The sequence below is a fragment of the Rhineura floridana genome, chromosome 1 (assembly GCF_030035675.1).
Source record: "Rhineura floridana isolate rRhiFlo1 chromosome 1, rRhiFlo1.hap2, whole genome shotgun sequence".
Taxonomy (NCBI): domain Eukaryota; kingdom Metazoa; phylum Chordata; class Lepidosauria; order Squamata; family Rhineuridae; genus Rhineura; species Rhineura floridana.
In genome coordinates, this window is record NC_084480.1 from 174,693,973 (window position 1) to 174,713,377 (window position 19,405).

Sequence of the window (19,405 nt, forward strand, 5' to 3'; positions counted from 1 at the left end):
TTTGGAAACCAACCCATGGTCTGGGTTTGGATGTTTGGGCTACACCAGGGGAGTGGAGAAACCACACAAGCACCTGCACAGCAACGTAGAGGCACATTCATTATTAAACCATAGTTTAAGAGAAAAGGTGAGGTGCAAATGAGGCCAATATATTTAGAATGGAAATACACTGAAATATAATAAATTCATGCATTTGTGGCTAGGGAGAGGTAAAAGGTATTGCTCATATGCTTTGTATTGTTCCCTATATAATTTCTAGGAATAGGTTTTTGAAGGATTTTTCAGACAGTTTTTTTAAAATATTGGGGAAAATCTATTATTTACTGGTTAATTAAAAATGTTACATAGACGGTTTCTATGTTTACTGTAGTGGTCCAATAGATCAAAAATTTATTGCACAAAACGTGCTGGGGATCATCTGTGTTAAAATGTATTTCTTGACTTGTTCATGTGTAGTTTTGTGATGACCAATGGTTTTTTAGCAAATAAATTTGAATGACTGATTTTTTAGGACAAAATGACATGCATATTATTGTAGGGTAAAATAGACCCTCCATGGCGCACAGTGGTAAGCGGTGGTAACGCAGCCGAAGCTCTGCTCACGGCCGAAGTTCGATTCCAACGAAAGGATGAAGTCGAATCTCCGGTAAAAGGGGTCGAGGTCAACTCAGCCTTCCATCCATCCGTGGTCAGTAAAATGAGTACCTGGCATATGCGGGGGGGGGGGTTTAAAGAAAGGCCGGGGAAGAAACTGGCAATCCCACCCCATATATACGGTCTGCCTAGTAAACATCGCAAGATGTCACCCTAAGAGTCGGAAACGACTCGCACTACAAGTGCGGGGACACCTTTACTTTAAAATGAAAAAATGACAGGAGTGCAGATATTTCTCAGTTATAAAAGCATCTCATTTGGCTTAAGCAAGATAGAAAGCTTACAATTTATTTATTATTTATTTATTTAATTAAGCTTATATACCGCCCGACTAGCAACAGCTCTCTGGGCGGTGAACATTAAAAATACAATAAAAATAACACAAAACTGTACACAAAACTGTACAGTCTAAAATCAAAATATAATAATTTAGAATTAACAGGAATTAAAATGCCTCAGAGAAGAGAAAGGTTTTAACCTGGCGCCGAAAAGATGGTAGTGTCGGCGCCAGGCGCACCTCCTCAGGAAGACCATTCCATAGTTCGGGGGCCACCACTGAGAAGGCCCTAGATCTTGTCACCACTCTCCGGGCTTCCCTATGAGTCGGAACCCGGAGGAGGGCCTTCGTAGTAGACCGTAGTGTACGGGCCGGTTCATATCGGGAGAGGCGTTCCGACAGATATCGTGGTCCCGCGCCATATAAGGCTTTATAGGTAAGTACCAACACTTTGAATCTGGCCCGGAAGCATATTGGAAGCCAGTGCAAACGAGATAGCACAGGTGTTATATGCTCAGACCGCTTAGTTCTTGTTAGCAGTCTGGCCGCCGCATTTTGCACTAGCTGTAGCTTCCGAATCATCTTCAAAGGTAGCCCTACGTAAAGCGCACTGCAGTAGTCCAGACGCGAGGTTACCATAGCATGTACCACTGATGAGAGGTCCTCCTTACTCAGATAGGGACGTAGCTGGGCTACCAACCGAAGTTGGTAGAACGCATTCCGGGCCACCGAGGCTACATGAGCCTCAAGTGTGAGGGAAGAGTCTAAGATGACTCCCAGACTACGCACCTGTTCCTTTAGGGGGAGTGTAACCCCATCCAGGACAGGGTATATATCCACCATCCGATCAGAGAAACCATCCACCAACAGCATCTCAGTCTTGTCAGGATTGAGTCTCAGTTTGTTAGTTCTCATCCAGTCCATTGTCGCAGCCAGGCAACGGTTCAGCACGTCGACTGCCTCACCTGAAGAAGATGTAAAGGAGAAGTAGAGCTGCGTGTCATCAGCATACTGATGACAACGCACTCCAAAACTCCTGATGACCGCCCCCAGCGGCTTCATATAAATGTTAAAAAGCATGGGAGACAGAACCGAACCCTGCGGGACCCCACATTGGAGAACCCACGGTGTCGAGCAATGTTCCCCAAGCACTATCTTCACAAATGGAGTGTTAATGTTGGAGTTGTTTTATACAAGATTCCATATGAAAAAGTCAAGAGTAAACTACCTCTACATCCGTAAATTGTCCAGTTCTGGTTTGTCTTAAGACTTTGGTTTTTCTTCTTAATTCAATTTATATCCCACCCTGTCTCCCGAAGGAGTCCATGGCAAACGAACAAAACAATTTAACAACAGAAAGAAAAACCTGTGCCTCCAATAACAAAGATGGATCCAGGAAAGAAAATGCTGTGACCTTGTTCTTTTCAGGGAGAGTGCACTGCTCCCCTGGTCAGATGAACTACCTACCCACATTTCCAGCCATGTAGCCAGACTTCCTCGCTAGGTGGGGCAGCCACATTTCTAGGTGGGGCACTTGGGGGGAGAGGTGCATAGTGTCAGCCAATCCCCCCCTCCATACTTGAGGAGAGGATGTGAGGGCCAGGCTGGGGGAAGGAAAAGGCAGGGACCTTCCCTATTACTCCCTCTCCATCCAGATTGTGAGTTAAATCTGTGGAACTGTCTCACTCTTTTTTGAGAGAGCCCCAGGAATACCAGACTCAAAAGCTTGACTTTGCCTATAGCTACAGTCCCCTTCTCCTTGTGGCCTGTCCCTGTGTTCTTATTCTTCATTAACTGAACTACTTTGGGAAAGAGAGAGCTCCTGAGCTTGGCTTTGATGTTCGATTAGGTATCTCAGTTTTAGATTCCACCTGAAAAACAAACTTGCCCATACAATAAGTTTAGGGAAGAACAGTGAGAAAATAAATACTATAGGGTGAGTTTGTTAACACCTCCTTGAGAGTCTCTCCTTCTAGTTTTGTTCCTGGCCTTTCGATTTCCTTTCCTGTTGGACAATCAAGGGAAACCTTTTCAACTGGTTGCTATATAAAGGATTAATTAAGCAACTGTAAACTAATTGTGGAAAACAACTGATTTTTTTTTTACTGGTTGATGGGTTGATTTGTCTGTCCGGAAATCCTGCAAAGGCCTCATGCTGACTGCACATTTTGAGAAAATCAGAAATTAGGCCTGAGTTACAGCTTTGTGTGTACAACCAGCCAGCTAGCTAAGTGTAGCAATATTTCTATTCCTCTGGGACTGTTTTCATTATTTGCCATCAAAAAATCAAGAAAAGAAGAAAACAATAACCACAATGATTGTGAGTATAAAGGTTAGCCATTTTTTCAGATCACTTTATCTCTTTATTTCACCTTTTAACAACAAGCACCAATCCTGCTCTACTCATTATAATAACTGCAGAATAAACAAACTCTTACTTCTTGCTGCAAACAAACATGCTTCTTTATTGCTGGCTGGGTAGACAGCACAACTGAAAATGAAACGCAGAGCAAAGGAAAGTCTAATGGGTAGAATCTAACTCTAGCCCTGGGGTGGCCACTCCATGGCTCTCCAGATGCTGCTGAACTACAGCTCCCATCAGTCTCGGCCAACACAGCTCATGGTCAGGGATGATGGGAGCTGTAGTCCAGCAGCATCTGGAGAGCCACGGAGTAGCCACCCCTGCTCTGGCCCATAATACCAAGTTCTAATAAACTCTTCAAGAGTTATTTTACTATACAAGCTGTTTTTTTCAGGATCGTGTAAATAATTAGAGGGTGAGTGTGATAATCAAAAATCTACCCTCAGTCAGGGGAAATCTTGATGAGCAGACTTTTGGGGACTCTTGCAGATAAGGGTTTTGTTGCATACTCACCCTGCCTTATTCACTGAATTTTTCAGATGGGTCCTATTCTTAAATTGCTCCTGTTCTTAAAACAAGCTATCATTTTTAAATGGAGGTTGTCGTTGTCTGTCATGTCACAAAAAGAAGGCAATTTCCCAAAAAAATCCTAGGGGGAGGAGAAGCACAGTTCTAGGCGGGAGGCACCACCATTTGTAGGGTTGCAACACTGGCCAGTTAACGGGATTTTACCCAGATTCTAGCTGTTCTACCTGGTGCCCGCTTAGCTCATTAAGTGGCCTGGATTCCCAGCTTTAATTTTTTTTAAAAAGCAAGTCTCTAGCCCTTGTGGATCCAGAGATACAAGGCAAAATGTGGAGGCGGTTCTCTGCCCATTTTGTGAGAAATTGGTCTGTTCCTGCCTTCCATTGTTAGCCACTGAGGGACATTGACAGCTGTCCTGGGAAAATCAATAATTTTAGTCTGCCTGCTGCACATGCAAAATCTAGCAGTTTAGTGAACTGCACATGTTCACTTGAGCAACACATGCAGCTCCACCCTTTACCCAGAGGCTTTCTGGTTCAGCCAGCAAGGAGAAGCAGCCTTCATCTCAATTGCCTGTGTGTCTCAGGATGTGTGTCCTAAGTGGTGAATGCAATGGGAGCATCTGCCTGCCATCATGGAGGATGGAATAACGGGGTGTGAATCCACGTCATGCTCCCTCCCCTGAACAAATACAAGATATAAAGGCAAATCTCTTCTCTGTAGAAAAGGCTGAGGTATTAGCATTTGCATTTTTTGGCCTTGCCCCCATCCTGTTAAATGGTGCTTACTCCAAAGTAAAGTTGCATTGGAATGCAGCCTCACTCACCCTGTTGCCCGGCAGAGCCTCTTCGGCAATTCAGAAAAGGCTAAAAAGTATTTTTTTGATATGTATCCTTTTTTAAAATGGCCAGCAGGCATCACCCCACCAAAGATCACCATACTTCATTTCCTTGCTAGGGATGGATACATGGGTGTGTATACTGTCTGTGTACATAAATACACATATATACATACACACAAAGAATATATACTTAACAATGCAGTGGGGGTGTAACTTTTTCCTCCCTAAAACCAATAGGAATGGCTCCCCCCCCCTTAAGACCAATAGGAATGCAACAGCTGCCCTGTCTAATGCTAGCACAGCTTGCCAGGTCTCTAGAATTCACTGCATTGTTTTATTTTATTTTTTTTTAAAAAGAAGTGCCAACACTCAAGTCTTCATCAAATTCTAGCCTTTATCATAGAAAGCTGAGTTTCCCCTCTCCCTGATCTGGTATGTGAGAGTCAGTGTACTAGAGACACTTCTCACATGCTCAGACACTACTCTCTTTAAATAATATGACTGACTGAACTGATCATGTTGAAATCTTCATTTCTATCTGTGTTATAAGTAGGGGTGTGTTCATGTCACATTACCTAATTGTTGGTACAGACAACCTCTTGGTCACATATTACTTTTAATTGATGCTTTCCTGGCTTTTTGTTTTATACTGGATTTTTATACTGCATTATTTTATGTTTGTTTTTATTTTGTGTTTCATTATATTTCTAAGTTGATTGAGTATTTTATTATTTTTATGTTTGTAAGCAGCCCTGAGCTCCGTTTTTAACAGTGGAAGGGCAGGATATAAATCCTCTCAATAAATAAATATTCCAGAGTGTTGGAAATTAGAGTCTAGGCATTTAAGGCTGAAAAAGTAAGTTTTAAAAAAAGATTCCTTGTATCCTCCCCCAGTTTTTGGTGGTAATTACTAAGCATAAAAAGAACTGGAAAATGCAACCATTAACATGCTTAATTTGCATAATATGCAAATTAGCCTGCTAGGATCTGTGGAACTGGAATACGGCAACCCTTCCCATTCCCCCAGCCCCCACCTATAGGCCTGCCACATTCTGTGTGTCTTGTCTGGATTTAGCTTCAGGTTACTGGCTACCTACACTTCCAAAGACAATGCATGGTCAATGAACACTCCCAAGCCCCAAATTTGTTTTCTTTAAGGGAAATATAACCTGTTCCAGAACAGGTTGAACATCACTAACCTGGATGTACAAAACACTGACAACCAGTCTTGTCTGGATTCAATTTCTGTTTATTGATCCTCATCCAGTGGCCAGACTATGAGAAAGGAATCCTGAGCTAGACTGACTTGAACAGGAAACTTGAGGAGTGCTGGAGCCTGAACAGCAAACAAAGCAAACTGCTCCATTTGTCAGGCAAGGCCAAGGCCAGTATTTTTGCTAGGCCCAGCCATTCCAGATACTTCATACTGCTTGCCAATTACCTAGAGGGTCCTAGGAGTGCACGAATTTGCCGCCCTAGGCTCCTGCTGGGAGGAAGGGCGGGATATAAATCTGATTAGATAGATTAGATAGATAAATAGATAGATAGGTCTTGGCAAATACTGGCCAGTTTCTACTTGCACTGGTCACTCACAATTCCCTCCCCCAAATTCTCTGTCCAGTTTCTACTTGCGCTGGTCACTCACAATTCCCTTTCCCAAATCCTCTGGAGTAGGCAGTGGGTTGACAGAGACAGGCTCTCTCTCATCTGGTCTGCGGCACAATGAAGGTTTTATATCTTATTGATTTTTACTTTCCTTTGTTGTAATTCTGGTGATATCGCTAATGCGTTTGTTATTTATGATTTGTAGGCCTGTCTTTTACAAAATTAATAAAAACCACCAAAGAGAGAGAGACTCAATTTCTAACCTTTCCCAAAACCACAGCAAGTGAGGTCAGGAGGTGGGGCTATGAGCTGCTCTTTGTGCTTCGCACCAGATGGGTGATGGTAAATGGATCTGTGGATGCCTGACATCCGCACCATAATCTATGCCATAAACTGGAACTAGAAAGGGTTTGGGGAACTCACCCCCCCCCCCAGAAATCAATCTGAGAAGCACATAACCAGGTGGGATTGAGACAAGCTTCAAAAGGATCTCTCCAAACTGAGTGAATGAGTGGTAAAATGGTAAATGCTATTCAGTGTAAACAAGTGTAAAGTTATGTGTGTCAGGGCAAAAAATCTTAATTTCACATGGGGTCTGAACTGGTGGTGACTGACCAGGAGACCTTGCGGTCGTAATGGATAGCTCAATGATAGCTCAGCTATGAAAAAGGCAAATTCCATGCTAGGGATCATTAGGAAAGGTACTGAAAACAAAACTGCTGATATCATAATGCCATTGTATAAATCTATGGTGCAGCCACATTTGGAATACTGTGTACAGTTCTAGTCACCTCACCTCAAAAAGGATATTGTAGAGTTGGAAAAGGTTCAAACAAGGGCAACCAAGATGATCAAGGGGATGGAGCGACTCTCCTATGAGGAAAGGTTGCAGCATTTGGGGCTTTTTAAGTTAGAGAAAAGGCAAGCCAGAGGTGACATAATACAAGTGTATAAAATTATGCATGGCATGGAAAAAGTGGATAGAGAGAAGTTTTTCTTCCCCGTCAGTCTCATAACAATAGAACTCATGAACATCCAATGAAACTGAATGTTGTAAGATTCAGGACAGACAAAAGAAAGTGCTTCTTCACGCAACACATAGTTAAACTATGGAATTTGCTCCCACAAGAGGCAGTGATAACCACCAACTTGAATGGCTTTAAAAGAGGATTAGACAAATTCATGGATGATTAGGCTATTAGTGGCTACTAGCTATGATGGCTGTGCTCTGCCTCTACGGCTGGAGGGAGTATGCTTCTGAAAACCAGTCGCTGGAAACCGTAGGAGTGGAGCATGCTCTTGCATACAGGTCCTGCTTGTGGGCTTCCCATGGGCACCTGGTTGGCCACTTTAAGAACAGGATGCTGGACTAGATGGGCCACTGGCCTGATCCAGCAGGCTCTTCTTATGGTTAAGAGGTAGGTACCTGTGAGGTAAATTAGGCTGAGAGTAACTGGTTCAATGTCATCCAGTGAGTTTCATGGCTGAGTGCAGAACTGAACTGTAGAGACCCATTTCAAGTTCAACACACTAGCCAGTACATCACATGGACTTTTGTCAACTATAAGTGGCAAGAATACCTTTGCTAAGTTTGGTCAAGCTAAAATGGTTCAACCAGAGAGAATTCTGGGAGCCTTGTGGATCCCTGGGACACCTTGTTGAGAAAGACCCGCAGCTCAGTGCAAGACAGGCAATTTGCAAAGTCAAAAAGATGCAGCTGAACCTTATTTGTTATCTCTTACTTGCTTCCTGAGATCAAAAGTCAGGAAACGGGGGTATGGCACATCAGGACCCCTGGGTGGGTCTAGCCCCCTTATCTTCAAAGGAGGGGATCACCAAAGGGGTGCCTAGGATGTCTAGCCCCCCTTATCTTCAAAGGAGGGGATCACAGAAGGGGTGCCCAGGATAGCTAATTGCCCCCCCTCCCTGTTGACTACTAAACTCCATAAAAATGAAGGATGATCCTTCAGTTGTTGTTCCCTATTTCCATCTACCTTGACTCGTCTAAGGATTTCCAGTAAAAAGCCATTGGGAACCAGGCTACTGTACTGTGAGTAGAAAATATTAGACTAGGAAGCTTTTATTATGTTATTTTGTCTGTATTGAACCTCTCACCTTTGTTATTCCAATGTATCTCTCGCAGCCCGTCTGAGGGCGACTAGCTTTAAATAAACAATTGCTGCTCTCTGGTTAAGGTGTTGGACTATGACCTGGGAGACCAGGGTTCGAATCCCCACATAGCCATGAAGCTTACTGGGTGACCTTGGGCCAATCACTGCCTCTCAGCCTCATGAAAACCCTATTCATAGGGTCGCCATAACTCAGAATCGACTTGAAGGCAGTACATTTACATTTTATTTGTATATATCTTTCTTTTCTTTTAAATAAATTACCCTTTTATAAATGGTGTGTATATTGCTTGAAACTAATGATTCTAAATCCAGTCTTTGATCGCTGGACGCTACTGATTACTGTTGACTAGTGTGGGTTGAAGCCCTGGGAACCCAGTTAATTCTCTGAGGTCCCCTTTCTCAGAGAACGGAGCTAAGAAAGAGGGGTGGTGGCAATTTCTACCGGGAATCTAATCCTGAAGGAGGGAGAGTTTGCCTGGGAAGCAGAGATCCACAGGAGTTGGGACTGTTCTCGGAAGCAAAGAACCCCCCTTGGGGTGCTGAGGTCAAGGGACCCCAGGGGTGCAATCTTTGACAATAAGAAGTCCTTTCCATTGCCATGATCAAGACTGACAGCAGCTCTGAGTTTTCATTCCTGATGCCCAGACTTGATATTGTGCATTCTTGGACCGGAAGCTATTGGATAGATCTTGCAACTTGTTTGCCTCTCAGTCCGAATATCTTATTTGGGAAACTTTTACCCTTCCACTCTTGAAGAAACGCCTCAAATGGGGCGAGCTTTAAGAGAAAGCAACTCCACTGCAGTCATCTCATAATTTCAAGTTGTTACGTGAGTTGATCATATTTTCTTTCCTCTTTATTATTGTGTTATCTTTGCATTATTGGTAGGTAGACTACTAAGCAGAAAAGAGAGCTCTTTCTCTAGATGTTTTAGCCATTCAAAATGACCAAATAATGCTTTTGCTACACATATTTCCTACAATAAATGAAGATTTAAAGGACAAGCATTTCTGTCTGACCTTCTCCACATACTGGTTCAGTAACAAACAAAGAAACAGGGGACAAAGTTCACTTTTCTTCAGTGCTACGGAAAGAAGTGTGACCAACTGCTCTTGGCAAGTAGGGTTGTTTTGTACCCTATCCATGAAGTGCCTAGGCCCAAATAATTTCAGTCATCTTCACTTCATGGTTCACACCTGTATGTTCACTATAACTCAACAGTATCTGTACTGCATCCACTGATAATTTAGAAGTGACATTGATATTATGGAAATGTACACACTAGCACTTTAAAGTGGATTAAAAAAACCAGCTGTTTTTCTCATCCTCCACACAACATCTGTTATTGTTGAAAAGCAGCTGTTTTTCTCCTCCTTCACACATTCAAGAGGCAGCCTTGCACATTCCCCAAATATAGTTAGGATTTTCCTGATATGCAGATAATGTAGTAAAGGGGAAAAAGCCAACATAAAACAGCATGTTATCCAACTGTGGATGTATCGAAGGACATTGTGTGGACAGGGTTGGTTTGTTTGTGTGTGTGTGGTGAGATTTTGCTGAATACCATCTATCATCTCATTCCTGGTGAGGCACTCGCTGGTGGGGCCAGAAGTCACAAACACGTGTTGTTGCTGTTTTAATTGTGCAACATACATAGTGATAACAGAAATTAATTGGGGGAGGGGAAATGGAATAAGGGCAACTATTTCCTTCTACATCCGAAACACCCTCAGCTGAGGGATTATCCAATTCAGGAAGTTCCATTATTATACAGCCTCCATTTATTTCAGGAGAGACTTGCATAGGATATGCAAATTACACAAACTCATTTTTAAAAGTTGCCCAATTTAAAAACATTTAATTACCTAATCTTCTGTAATTGAATATTCACTGGCTTTGGGATTGTTTTTAAAGCACAGAATTCCACCCCCATCCTCAAAAATATCCATGGAATGTGGATTGGGCTGCGACTGTGGAAGAGCCACAGCCACATTTTGATCAGTGGGTAAGGAAGTTATCCCAGACAGTGTGGCTGCTGGGGAGTACAGCCATGCTGGCTGGGCCTGATGAGAGTTGTAGGCCAGAACCTTTGGAGGGCATGGAGGTGGAGAAGGCTGGCCTAAGTCATTGCTCCCTCCCACCAGCACTGTTCTCTGCTGTTTAGCAAAACTCTGGCATCAACAGTCTTTCTTCAAGAGCTCCAGTTACCAGTGGATTCTGGCACATGCCAGATTAGATTGCCCTTCAACACCAGTCCCTGCAGACTGGTCAGCCAGTTAAGCTACTAGAGACATTCCCATCTTTGGCCATGATTTCTTCCCAAGGAACATTTATTCTTGTTTGTTTTAACACATATTGCCATAGGGCCTAAAGAAAACACTCTCTCAAGATGTCAGAATGCAGCTGAAAAAAACTAAACACAATTTGAGCACAGTTCCACTGGAATTTAGATGATCTAGATAGTCTTAACACCCACTACTTCCAAGAATTCACCATTTCAAGCCCTGGTGTCACATGCAATCACATCGCAGGGGCCTTAATACAAAGGAATGTCTTATCAACATCAAAAAAAAAATCAAGGCAAAGTTTTTAACAATTCATGACAATTTGTAGCAATTTTTTAAAAAGTCAATATAGGCTAGAGTCTCTAAAGAGAGTCTCTAAAGAGAGTGTCTGGCAGACAGTAATGGCTGGCAGGGCAGAGCAGAGGAGAGGGGCGGCTTTGCTAACCTGGTTTCCCAAAGCAAAAGTCGCTGCATGTAACTAAGATGGGACATGGAGGTGTGGTGTGTGGTGCAGATGCAGCAGCAGAGACAATCTCACACTCCCGCTGCTGCGCCCACACTGTGCCAGCCTCCCTGCCCCTCTCCCTCTCGGTTACCGGCAGCAACCTTCACAATGGAAAGCCAGGTAAAGAATGTTATCCCACTCCACCGGCCACAACTGCTGCCAGAACAGGGAAAAGCCATTAAAAAGGGTATCCAAGTTACTGACTGTAAAAGGAGCTGGAACTTAGAAAGTCCACCAAATACTTATGGTTTGAAAGTCATACATTTCAGAAAAAGAATAAAGATAGAAGACGAAGGCTGAGCACGAGGAAGCCAGAGATGCAGCTACAGCCAGAAGTGCACCCAGTGGCCATCAGAGAAGAGCACAGGAATACTAAGAAGTACCCTCCTAAGTTCATGTTGTTATCAAGCCCCCTTACTCAGACGGATGTGGGATGGAACAAACATACATGTTATTCAGATCTGTAGCAGAAGGAGAAAACCTTCATGAAAAACCGTAAAGCAGTACAGCTTCATGCATGCAGCAGACATTACCTGTGTTTTTAGGTCCATCTGCATAGACTGGTCCTGCAGGTGGAGGAGCACTTTGCCATCCATACGCTGGATAGCCTTGGTAGCCTGGCTGTCCTGCTGGATATGGCCCTGTAGGCTCCGGTTGGTAGGCAGGGTATGGACCAGGACCCGGTGGTCCACCTGGTTGATGGGTATATGGTGGGTATGGGGCAGTTGGGCCCGGGCCAGGATATGGTGGAGGATTTTCGTAGTTCATGTGGAATGCCAAGTGTTTCCTAAGAACACAAAGACAGATGTTTCTTTGACTTACACAAGGAACACATATTACTATCAGTCATTTTTATGCCAACTTTCAAATCCAGAATGCTTAATCTTGATCTCACTCACAGCCCTATGAATGAGACCAGTGTTGCCCATTGTGCAGACAGAGACATGAAGCTGAAGTCTTGGCCAAGGTAGAATTTCAATCTAGCCCTTTTAAACCCAAGTCCAGTAACCTTTATTAAGCCATCCAGACTCCGCCAGTGATAATTTGTCACTGGAGTAGTCCGAGTGACCAGCTTCTCTTTTCTCACAGAATACTGTGCTTGGAAGCAATGAAGGTATTTTGCCACACAAACTGATCTCCTGCTACAAGGGTCTACAGAAGTTGATGCTGCTGAATAGTTAGTCACATTTTTACAAAGCACATGTGCCCAGGCGTAAGTGTGACATATACATGCAAGCATCTAGAAACACACACAAGATGCATGCATGGTTATGCATATAAAATTAAGTCTTTGCTTTCCTGTTTAAATTAGAGCAAATTCCTTCTCACTGTGGCTATAAAGGTGCAGCTGAAAAATATTCAGGCCTCCAGACCGTGCAAGCATAAATCAGGTATCCAGTGATCAGATGTGGTATGTTGTAATGCTCTGTACAAAATCTTGCATCCTTTCCATTACCAGAAGAATAAAATTTTGCAATACTGCGTTTTGCTTGATACATATAGGTCACAGAATTAAGCTTTACTTGGCAGAGGATTTTGAGTATTATTATAAACCACAAAGCTTATGCCTCTTGACTCTATTAGATCAGTGCTTTTAAATGCTAGCACTCTTTCAAAATGTACTTTAGTATGATCACTATTCTATTGCAATGATATTTTATGATGCCATTAAATCACTAAGCAACATTAAGCAATAAGAGGTCCAGCATTTAAAGTCTCATTCTGAATATTAACATGAGAGTGAAAGCTGATAAAATGGAACAAATGTATTTTATTTTTCTTATATTATATCACACTTTCCTTCCATCACAGAATCCAAGGCAGCATACATGTGGTTCCCAGGTGGTCTCCCATCTAGGCAGTGACCAGACCCAGACCTGCTGAGCTTCAGCAAGGTGGTAGCCTCATGTGCCTTCAGACCATACCCAGGTTATAAGCATAACTCTGCACACATGTTCGCTTTGTGGCCAATTATCAGAAATAAACAAGGTGCTTCAGCAATTAGGGCTTTTCTAGTGAAGAGTTCAAAGCATCAATATTAGGAGGCAACATGAAACAATACTCTGCATGCAAATATGAAATCCGGAAGTTAACTCTTTCCAAAAGCCCCATCTTTACAGATGAAGCAGAAGACAATCCACACTAAAGCCAATAAGGGGTGAGATGGGGAATGTTTCATTTTCAGTTTGGTGAATATGAATGAGTCTAACAGTCACATCTGTGGCCTTCCACCACATTTAAGAAAAGTATATGCACAGTATCAAAATTGTTGGGAAGTTGTACTGGTCCATTGCAGCTCTGTCACTGACTCATGATTCACTAGAAAAGACAATAATGGTGGGAAAAACAGAAGGGAGCAGAAAAAGAGGAAGGCCAAACAAGAGATTGATTGATTCCATAAAGGAAGCCACAGACCTGAACTTACAAGATCTGAACAGGGTGGTTCATGACAGATGCAATTGGAGGTCACTGATTCATAGGGTCACCATAAGTCATAATCGACTTGAAGGCACATAACACACATACAGGGTTGAGCATATAAAAACTGGGCCTATGAAAAATTCCCCACACACACACACATTGTACCACAATTATATCCTAAGCAAACACTTGCATTTCAGGCCTCCATTCCACCACAAAATGAATGGTCACTTGACCAGTCCAAATATATACATAAAATACTGGGTCCAAGTATTTACCACATTAATTAGACCTCTAAGGGAAAGATTTTATTCTTTCTTCTTTCTTTAACAGAATTTGTATACAGTAGGGCCCCGCTTATACGGCAGGTTAGGGACCAGGCCCCCGCCGTAAAGCAGAAATTGCTATAAAGCGGAACCCCATTGATTATAATGGGGTGCGTCACGTGACAATGACGCCAAAATGCCGCAAAATTGCAAAAACGGCTTTAAAATGGGGAATTTCCCGCCACCGCATTAGCAGAATGCCGGAATGCGAAGTGCTGGTAAACGGGGCCCTACTGTACTGCTTAATTGTAAAAACCCTGAAGCATTTACATAAAACAGAAAATATTTTGAATGACTATATTGATAGAAATATTTGCTAATTAAGGCTACTGTTATTATTGTGAACCTCTTTGAGCTCAGTGTTGTTTTTGGAAAAGCAGAATACAAATATTAAATAAAATCAAAGTAATAAAATATACATGAGAATTGGTAAAAATCAGAAGACTTAAAAATTCAAAATTTGCATTCAAATAGCAGTTATAAAATAAAATTACATATTAAAATACATGTCAACTTTACTTATTTATCTGGGTACATTTGCCTGAATGACTTGATATAACTTCTGAAACAAATTTTAAAGCCATTTTACTCCAGTTATAATAGTCCTAGACCAATACAAATGTGAATGATATTCAAGGGATTGAACACTTCACCTCAGGAACAGTTATGAAACCTTTTAAAGACAAACACACAGAGAACTATGAAAGAAATGACAGACTTTAACTATGGTTATTTACTTATTTATTTATTAGTTTATATCCCGCCTTTCCTCCCAGAAGGAGCCATGGGCAACAACAGGGACATTCCAGGGCCCTTCCCCCACTTCCAAACGCTCATGAGTTTCACCGTTTAAACAGTCAGTCAGTCAATTTTTACACCACAGTAGCCTTACAAAAAAAACCCACAGAAATGTCTCTTGTGTCTAAGCGACAGAATTGTGCGACAGAACTCTATGACCAAAGTTTTTAGATTGTGCTGATGAGTTGTATAAGCTGTCTCTTTCGTTACAAACCAATCACATTTTTCCATTACAGCAAACAATTAATATATGTATGCCTGTTCAGAAAACAAATGAATTTCAAAAATGGGAAGGATTATAAATTAATCCAGTCATCTCTCTTTGCAGACTAGCAGCCCAGGGCCAGTCGGTGGACCAACATTTTCAACCCATCTCTCCCTAGTGCTCCCTTCTTTTTCAAGCCCCACGACAGAGAAGGGAGGGAGGGTGTCCTCACTTCATACCTGTTGAACTGCAGCTCTGCAGGGCACAATCCAGCAGGCTACAACTAGTCCCCTAAATCAGTTGGCAGCACACGAGGAGCAGGTGGGATGGGGGAAAGAGGCCTCCTGGAAAGGTGCTTCTTCCCTATACTCTCAAGGGCTCTGTGCCCCTTCTTACTACTGCAGGCTTGTCCACGGTTACCTGCCTGGGCGGCATGGGTATGGCTTCTGAATAAACACCTACCTGAGCCGCATGCATTTGGAAGTGACCAAACCAAGCCTTGCTAAGAGTTCAGGGCTGGGCACTACTGTTTGGGCTGCAATGTACACCCTCCCCATATCTACCCCAAAAGATCAAGTGGCCCTTAAGGCATGGGCAGACAAGCAGTTTCAAATGGTGGCATCAGTGGTGCAGTGGAACAAGTACAGGGTGAGGAGCTCTGGTATTTTTTTCAGAGGAGGAGTGATGATGTCATCTGCCAGAGCACCAGGGTAACTGATAGCCTCATTCACTTGCCAGAGCAAGGAAAGTCTTTTCTATTTTTGTATGAGGCAGATTAGCATAGGAGGAAAATAGTCAACCAGAAACTGCTTTTCTTTGATGACAGGTTTCTTATTTCACACTAGCAGTATTGTTTGTATTTCTAATTTCAAAAGCTAAAGATTGCATTTCAGCTGGATGAAACCTTTTGTTAAAGCTCAAGAAGTTTTACAAGTTGAGCCTATACAGACACAGAAGTAAGCATCACCAAGTTCCTCATTCCCACATCAGTTATGTATGGGACAGCAGATATGTTACATGCCTGATCAGGGATGTGGACCCACATTTCCCCAGCTAACTTCCAAATAGGCTAATCACTAGACTACCCGTTGTCAGCTCACTATTCTATTACCATCAGGTCATCCTAATAAATAGGGTATTAGGCTATATACTGCTATTCTTGGGGTGGCAGATATTATATAGATATATAGTGGACCAACACACTTGCCTGCATTTTAGGAATTTCAGTGGGGTCGCAATGAAGCTATGGGGATTGTCATGAGCTCTTGCATGCTACTGGGTGGCATCTAGCTGCCCAAACATCCTGCTGCACCCCCTAGCTGGGAAATGTAGCCAGGTAGGACAAAGAAATCACTGTTTATTTAGGCCTTTTCCACATCTCTAGATAAAATAACTAACTTACACCAGTTTAATTCCTGGTTAGTCTTAACTGCATCAAACCTGTTAACCATTCCAGATACTAATCAGCTACTGAGGCAAGGGGATGACCCAATGAGAGAGAGTGCATTATAAAGCTGGTTCTTGGTTTCTGAACAGTGGATACCAGGACATCAGCAATGTACACTGCATTTTACACTGCTGATCCATTTATTAAGCCAGCTTGCAATATGGGTAAAACTCAATCCACTTAGCTACCAGTGGCTATGTGATCCTTAAGACTGATTAACTCAAAAGCAGTTAGACATGTTTGCCCTGATGCATCTTAACCAAAGTAGCTTGTTTGACCACATAGCTTCCGGTGATCTGTCTTTGAGATCCTATCAGTTGAAGAGGAAGAAGGGAGCATTTTTTCCAAGATTGGCTCCTAAACTGTTAATTACAGTTAGCCGCAAGCCAGCTCCATGACTGCACTGAGCCATTTCAGCATTCCAAGAAAAGTAGCGCCTGCTGAAAATGAGCTAGAAGTTTCTAGCCCCTGTGGTTCATATTAGACGTTATATAATTGGAAGGGTCAAAAAGGCCTCTTGTCCCAATCCGCTTTTTTAAGGCATAGCCAATCTCCTGCCAGAACAAGCTACAGGAGAGGACAGGCCAAGTGGAATATCAGTGACAAAGGAATGGTACCTTAGGGCCCACTCCCTATTTCCTCTCCTCTTCCAGCAGTCATCAGCCCCTTTCTTTTCTGCCTTAAATTCCTATTTGGCCACTAGCAAGCTTTGGACATCCCTTTGCTACTCACAAGCAAAGAATTGTTTTTGATGGTAAATGCCACACTTTGTTTACACACTCTTTAGATCACCATCTCAAGAGGATGAACTTGTATCATTCCCCAAGGTGCAATTCTAGGTTCCTCTGCTTATTTACAGGCCACCCTTGCTTAGATATTCATCAGAATGAGGCAATTTTTCCATGTGTTTCCTGCTGTTAGTGATGCTTTGCTTTTTTACAGCTTGTCTTATTTGCTCAAAAGCCCCAGAAGCCAGAGCAATTGCCAGGAACATTATGAGCACAGAGAAATTCTGGTTATATCCTTTGCAGGCTAAGAGACTTTCATCCATCCTACAGTAATTCTGTTAAAGCAGGTTGTATCTGGAAAGCATTATCAGGCCAACAAAGTTGTGGCTTGCAAAAAAAATAAAAACAACTCCTAAAATGTTTATCCTAGCCTAGAGAACTCTCAGAATAATTGTGATCCAATTTAAGAAATCTTTGCCTCAGCAATTAAAGCTCATTTGGTAATAAATTAAAACTGCATACTTTTTTTGCATATGATTAAAACAATAGCTCTGAATAAAAAGGCACACTGTTTTAAGATGGAACACGTAAACGCCACATCAGACATTTTCTCCTGTGTGAGAATAAAGGAGGAATGTCTCTATGATGGTGCTTGGTATCTACAATTTTAGTATTAAATATTAAAAATGTTGTAAAATACTTTTCTGAATTAACTGGGGACACCTTTTTAGTCAATTAAGAGATTTAATTGATTATTTGATTAAAAGTTGCTGCCTAAGTTCACAAAAGAGGTAATACTCCATGATACAAATATTAAAAACTAAGCAAAAGATATAGAAATCTGTTCAAACTTGAACAGCCCACCCAGTATATTTAAACGACCAGTCCTTAACCATCTGACCAAAGTGAGTAGGCCCACTGAACTTCAGAGGGAAATGGCACACTGAGCAGGTCTCCCTGACCAAGAGGCCAGGAAGAGAAGAGGAAGAGGATGTTAGGGTATCTCATCTTGGAGCAGTCAAGACCATTGCAGAAAAAAACCAGGAAGAAATAGAAAATGGGCTCAGTCCCAGACATAAGTACTAAATGCTGCGTTTTAGAAAACATCTAGCATTTGCAGACTTGAGACGTGTTATGAACACTAAAAGCATTGTATAAAATGTATTGACCATTTGCTGCTTTGTACATGGCCCATTATCAGCACTGTTCTCAACACATACTTTTAAATTCTACCTCCTTTCTCTATTGCGAAACAGAAGCTGTGAAACAGAAATGCTTGTATACTTACAAACTGATGTGCAAAATGATTTTTTATTTATTTATTCAATTTATATCCTGCCCTTCCTCCTGAAGAGTGTGCCCTATTTTCTTAAAGATGTGGCAAGTGAGTAGCTTAAGGGCACCAAGCTACGTTCCTGCTCACTTATACACAGTGATGGGATTAAAGCCTTAGTTAACCAAAACATGTTTCAGGAACAAGTGCTCTCCACAAGTCATACCTTCCTTAATCACCTCATAGGAATTTTGGTCACTGACATCAGTGTTGGGGCAATATGCTGTCACCTAATTCAGTGGCCACTGGATCCCACGTTGGCTTGCCCCATTTACATTTAATTTGAACTGAAACTAAGCCATCCTACTTTATGCAACAGCACTTTGCTAACTAACACCTTCGCATGGTATCGCCTCAAGTCAAAAACTAGTTCTGCCAGACAGATACTTTATTTATGCTTGGTGTTTAACCTGTCTTTTATTGGTTAAGATCCTAGGTGGTTTATAAAGAAACAAACAAAAACCCATTTAAAACCTTGTGACTTTAAAGCAGTATGAAAATTATGACAGCACCAAAGCAGAAGGTGGCATCTTCCGTACATCTTGCCTAACACACATCAGTCCTGAAAGGTCTGAGTGAAGAGATGGGTCTTCAGATGCTGTCAAAAACTCAGAAAGGAGAACTTTCAAGAAATTCTACCAAGAAGGCCCTGCCCCACACCACTACACAATGGGCTTTCCCCTTTGGCAAGATCCAAAGCCATGACCAAGTCCTTTTGTCACTCCTGGCATTCTCTCCATCCACATTCCTCCTCTAGCTTGGCTATGGGCAGACCAGGAAGGACATCTCTTTGGGCTAGTTACTAATTCCTAGCATAAACAGAGTTCCACAAATTGTGGCTAGGCTTGGTAGCAAGCCACTATTTTTGTGGCCATTACCCTTCCTCCTTCTCCTACCCCCTCATAGGTGTCTGGTGTTCTCAATGAGAATTGCCTTAAAAATTGTCTCTCTCAACCGGGAG

General features: G+C 42.3%; 1 protein-coding gene across 1 annotated transcript in view; it reads right to left on the reverse strand.

Moving 5' to 3' along the window:
- CYSTM1 (cysteine rich transmembrane module containing 1) overlaps positions 1-19,405 on the reverse strand; it is a 49,953-nt gene that overhangs the window by 19,702 nt on the left and 10,846 nt on the right. The window contains exon 3 of the mRNA XM_061587026.1: positions 11,720-11,973. Within this exon, the coding sequence (XP_061443010.1) occupies positions 11,720-11,973 (254 nt within the window). The remainder of the gene's footprint in view (positions 1-11,719; positions 11,974-19,405) is intronic.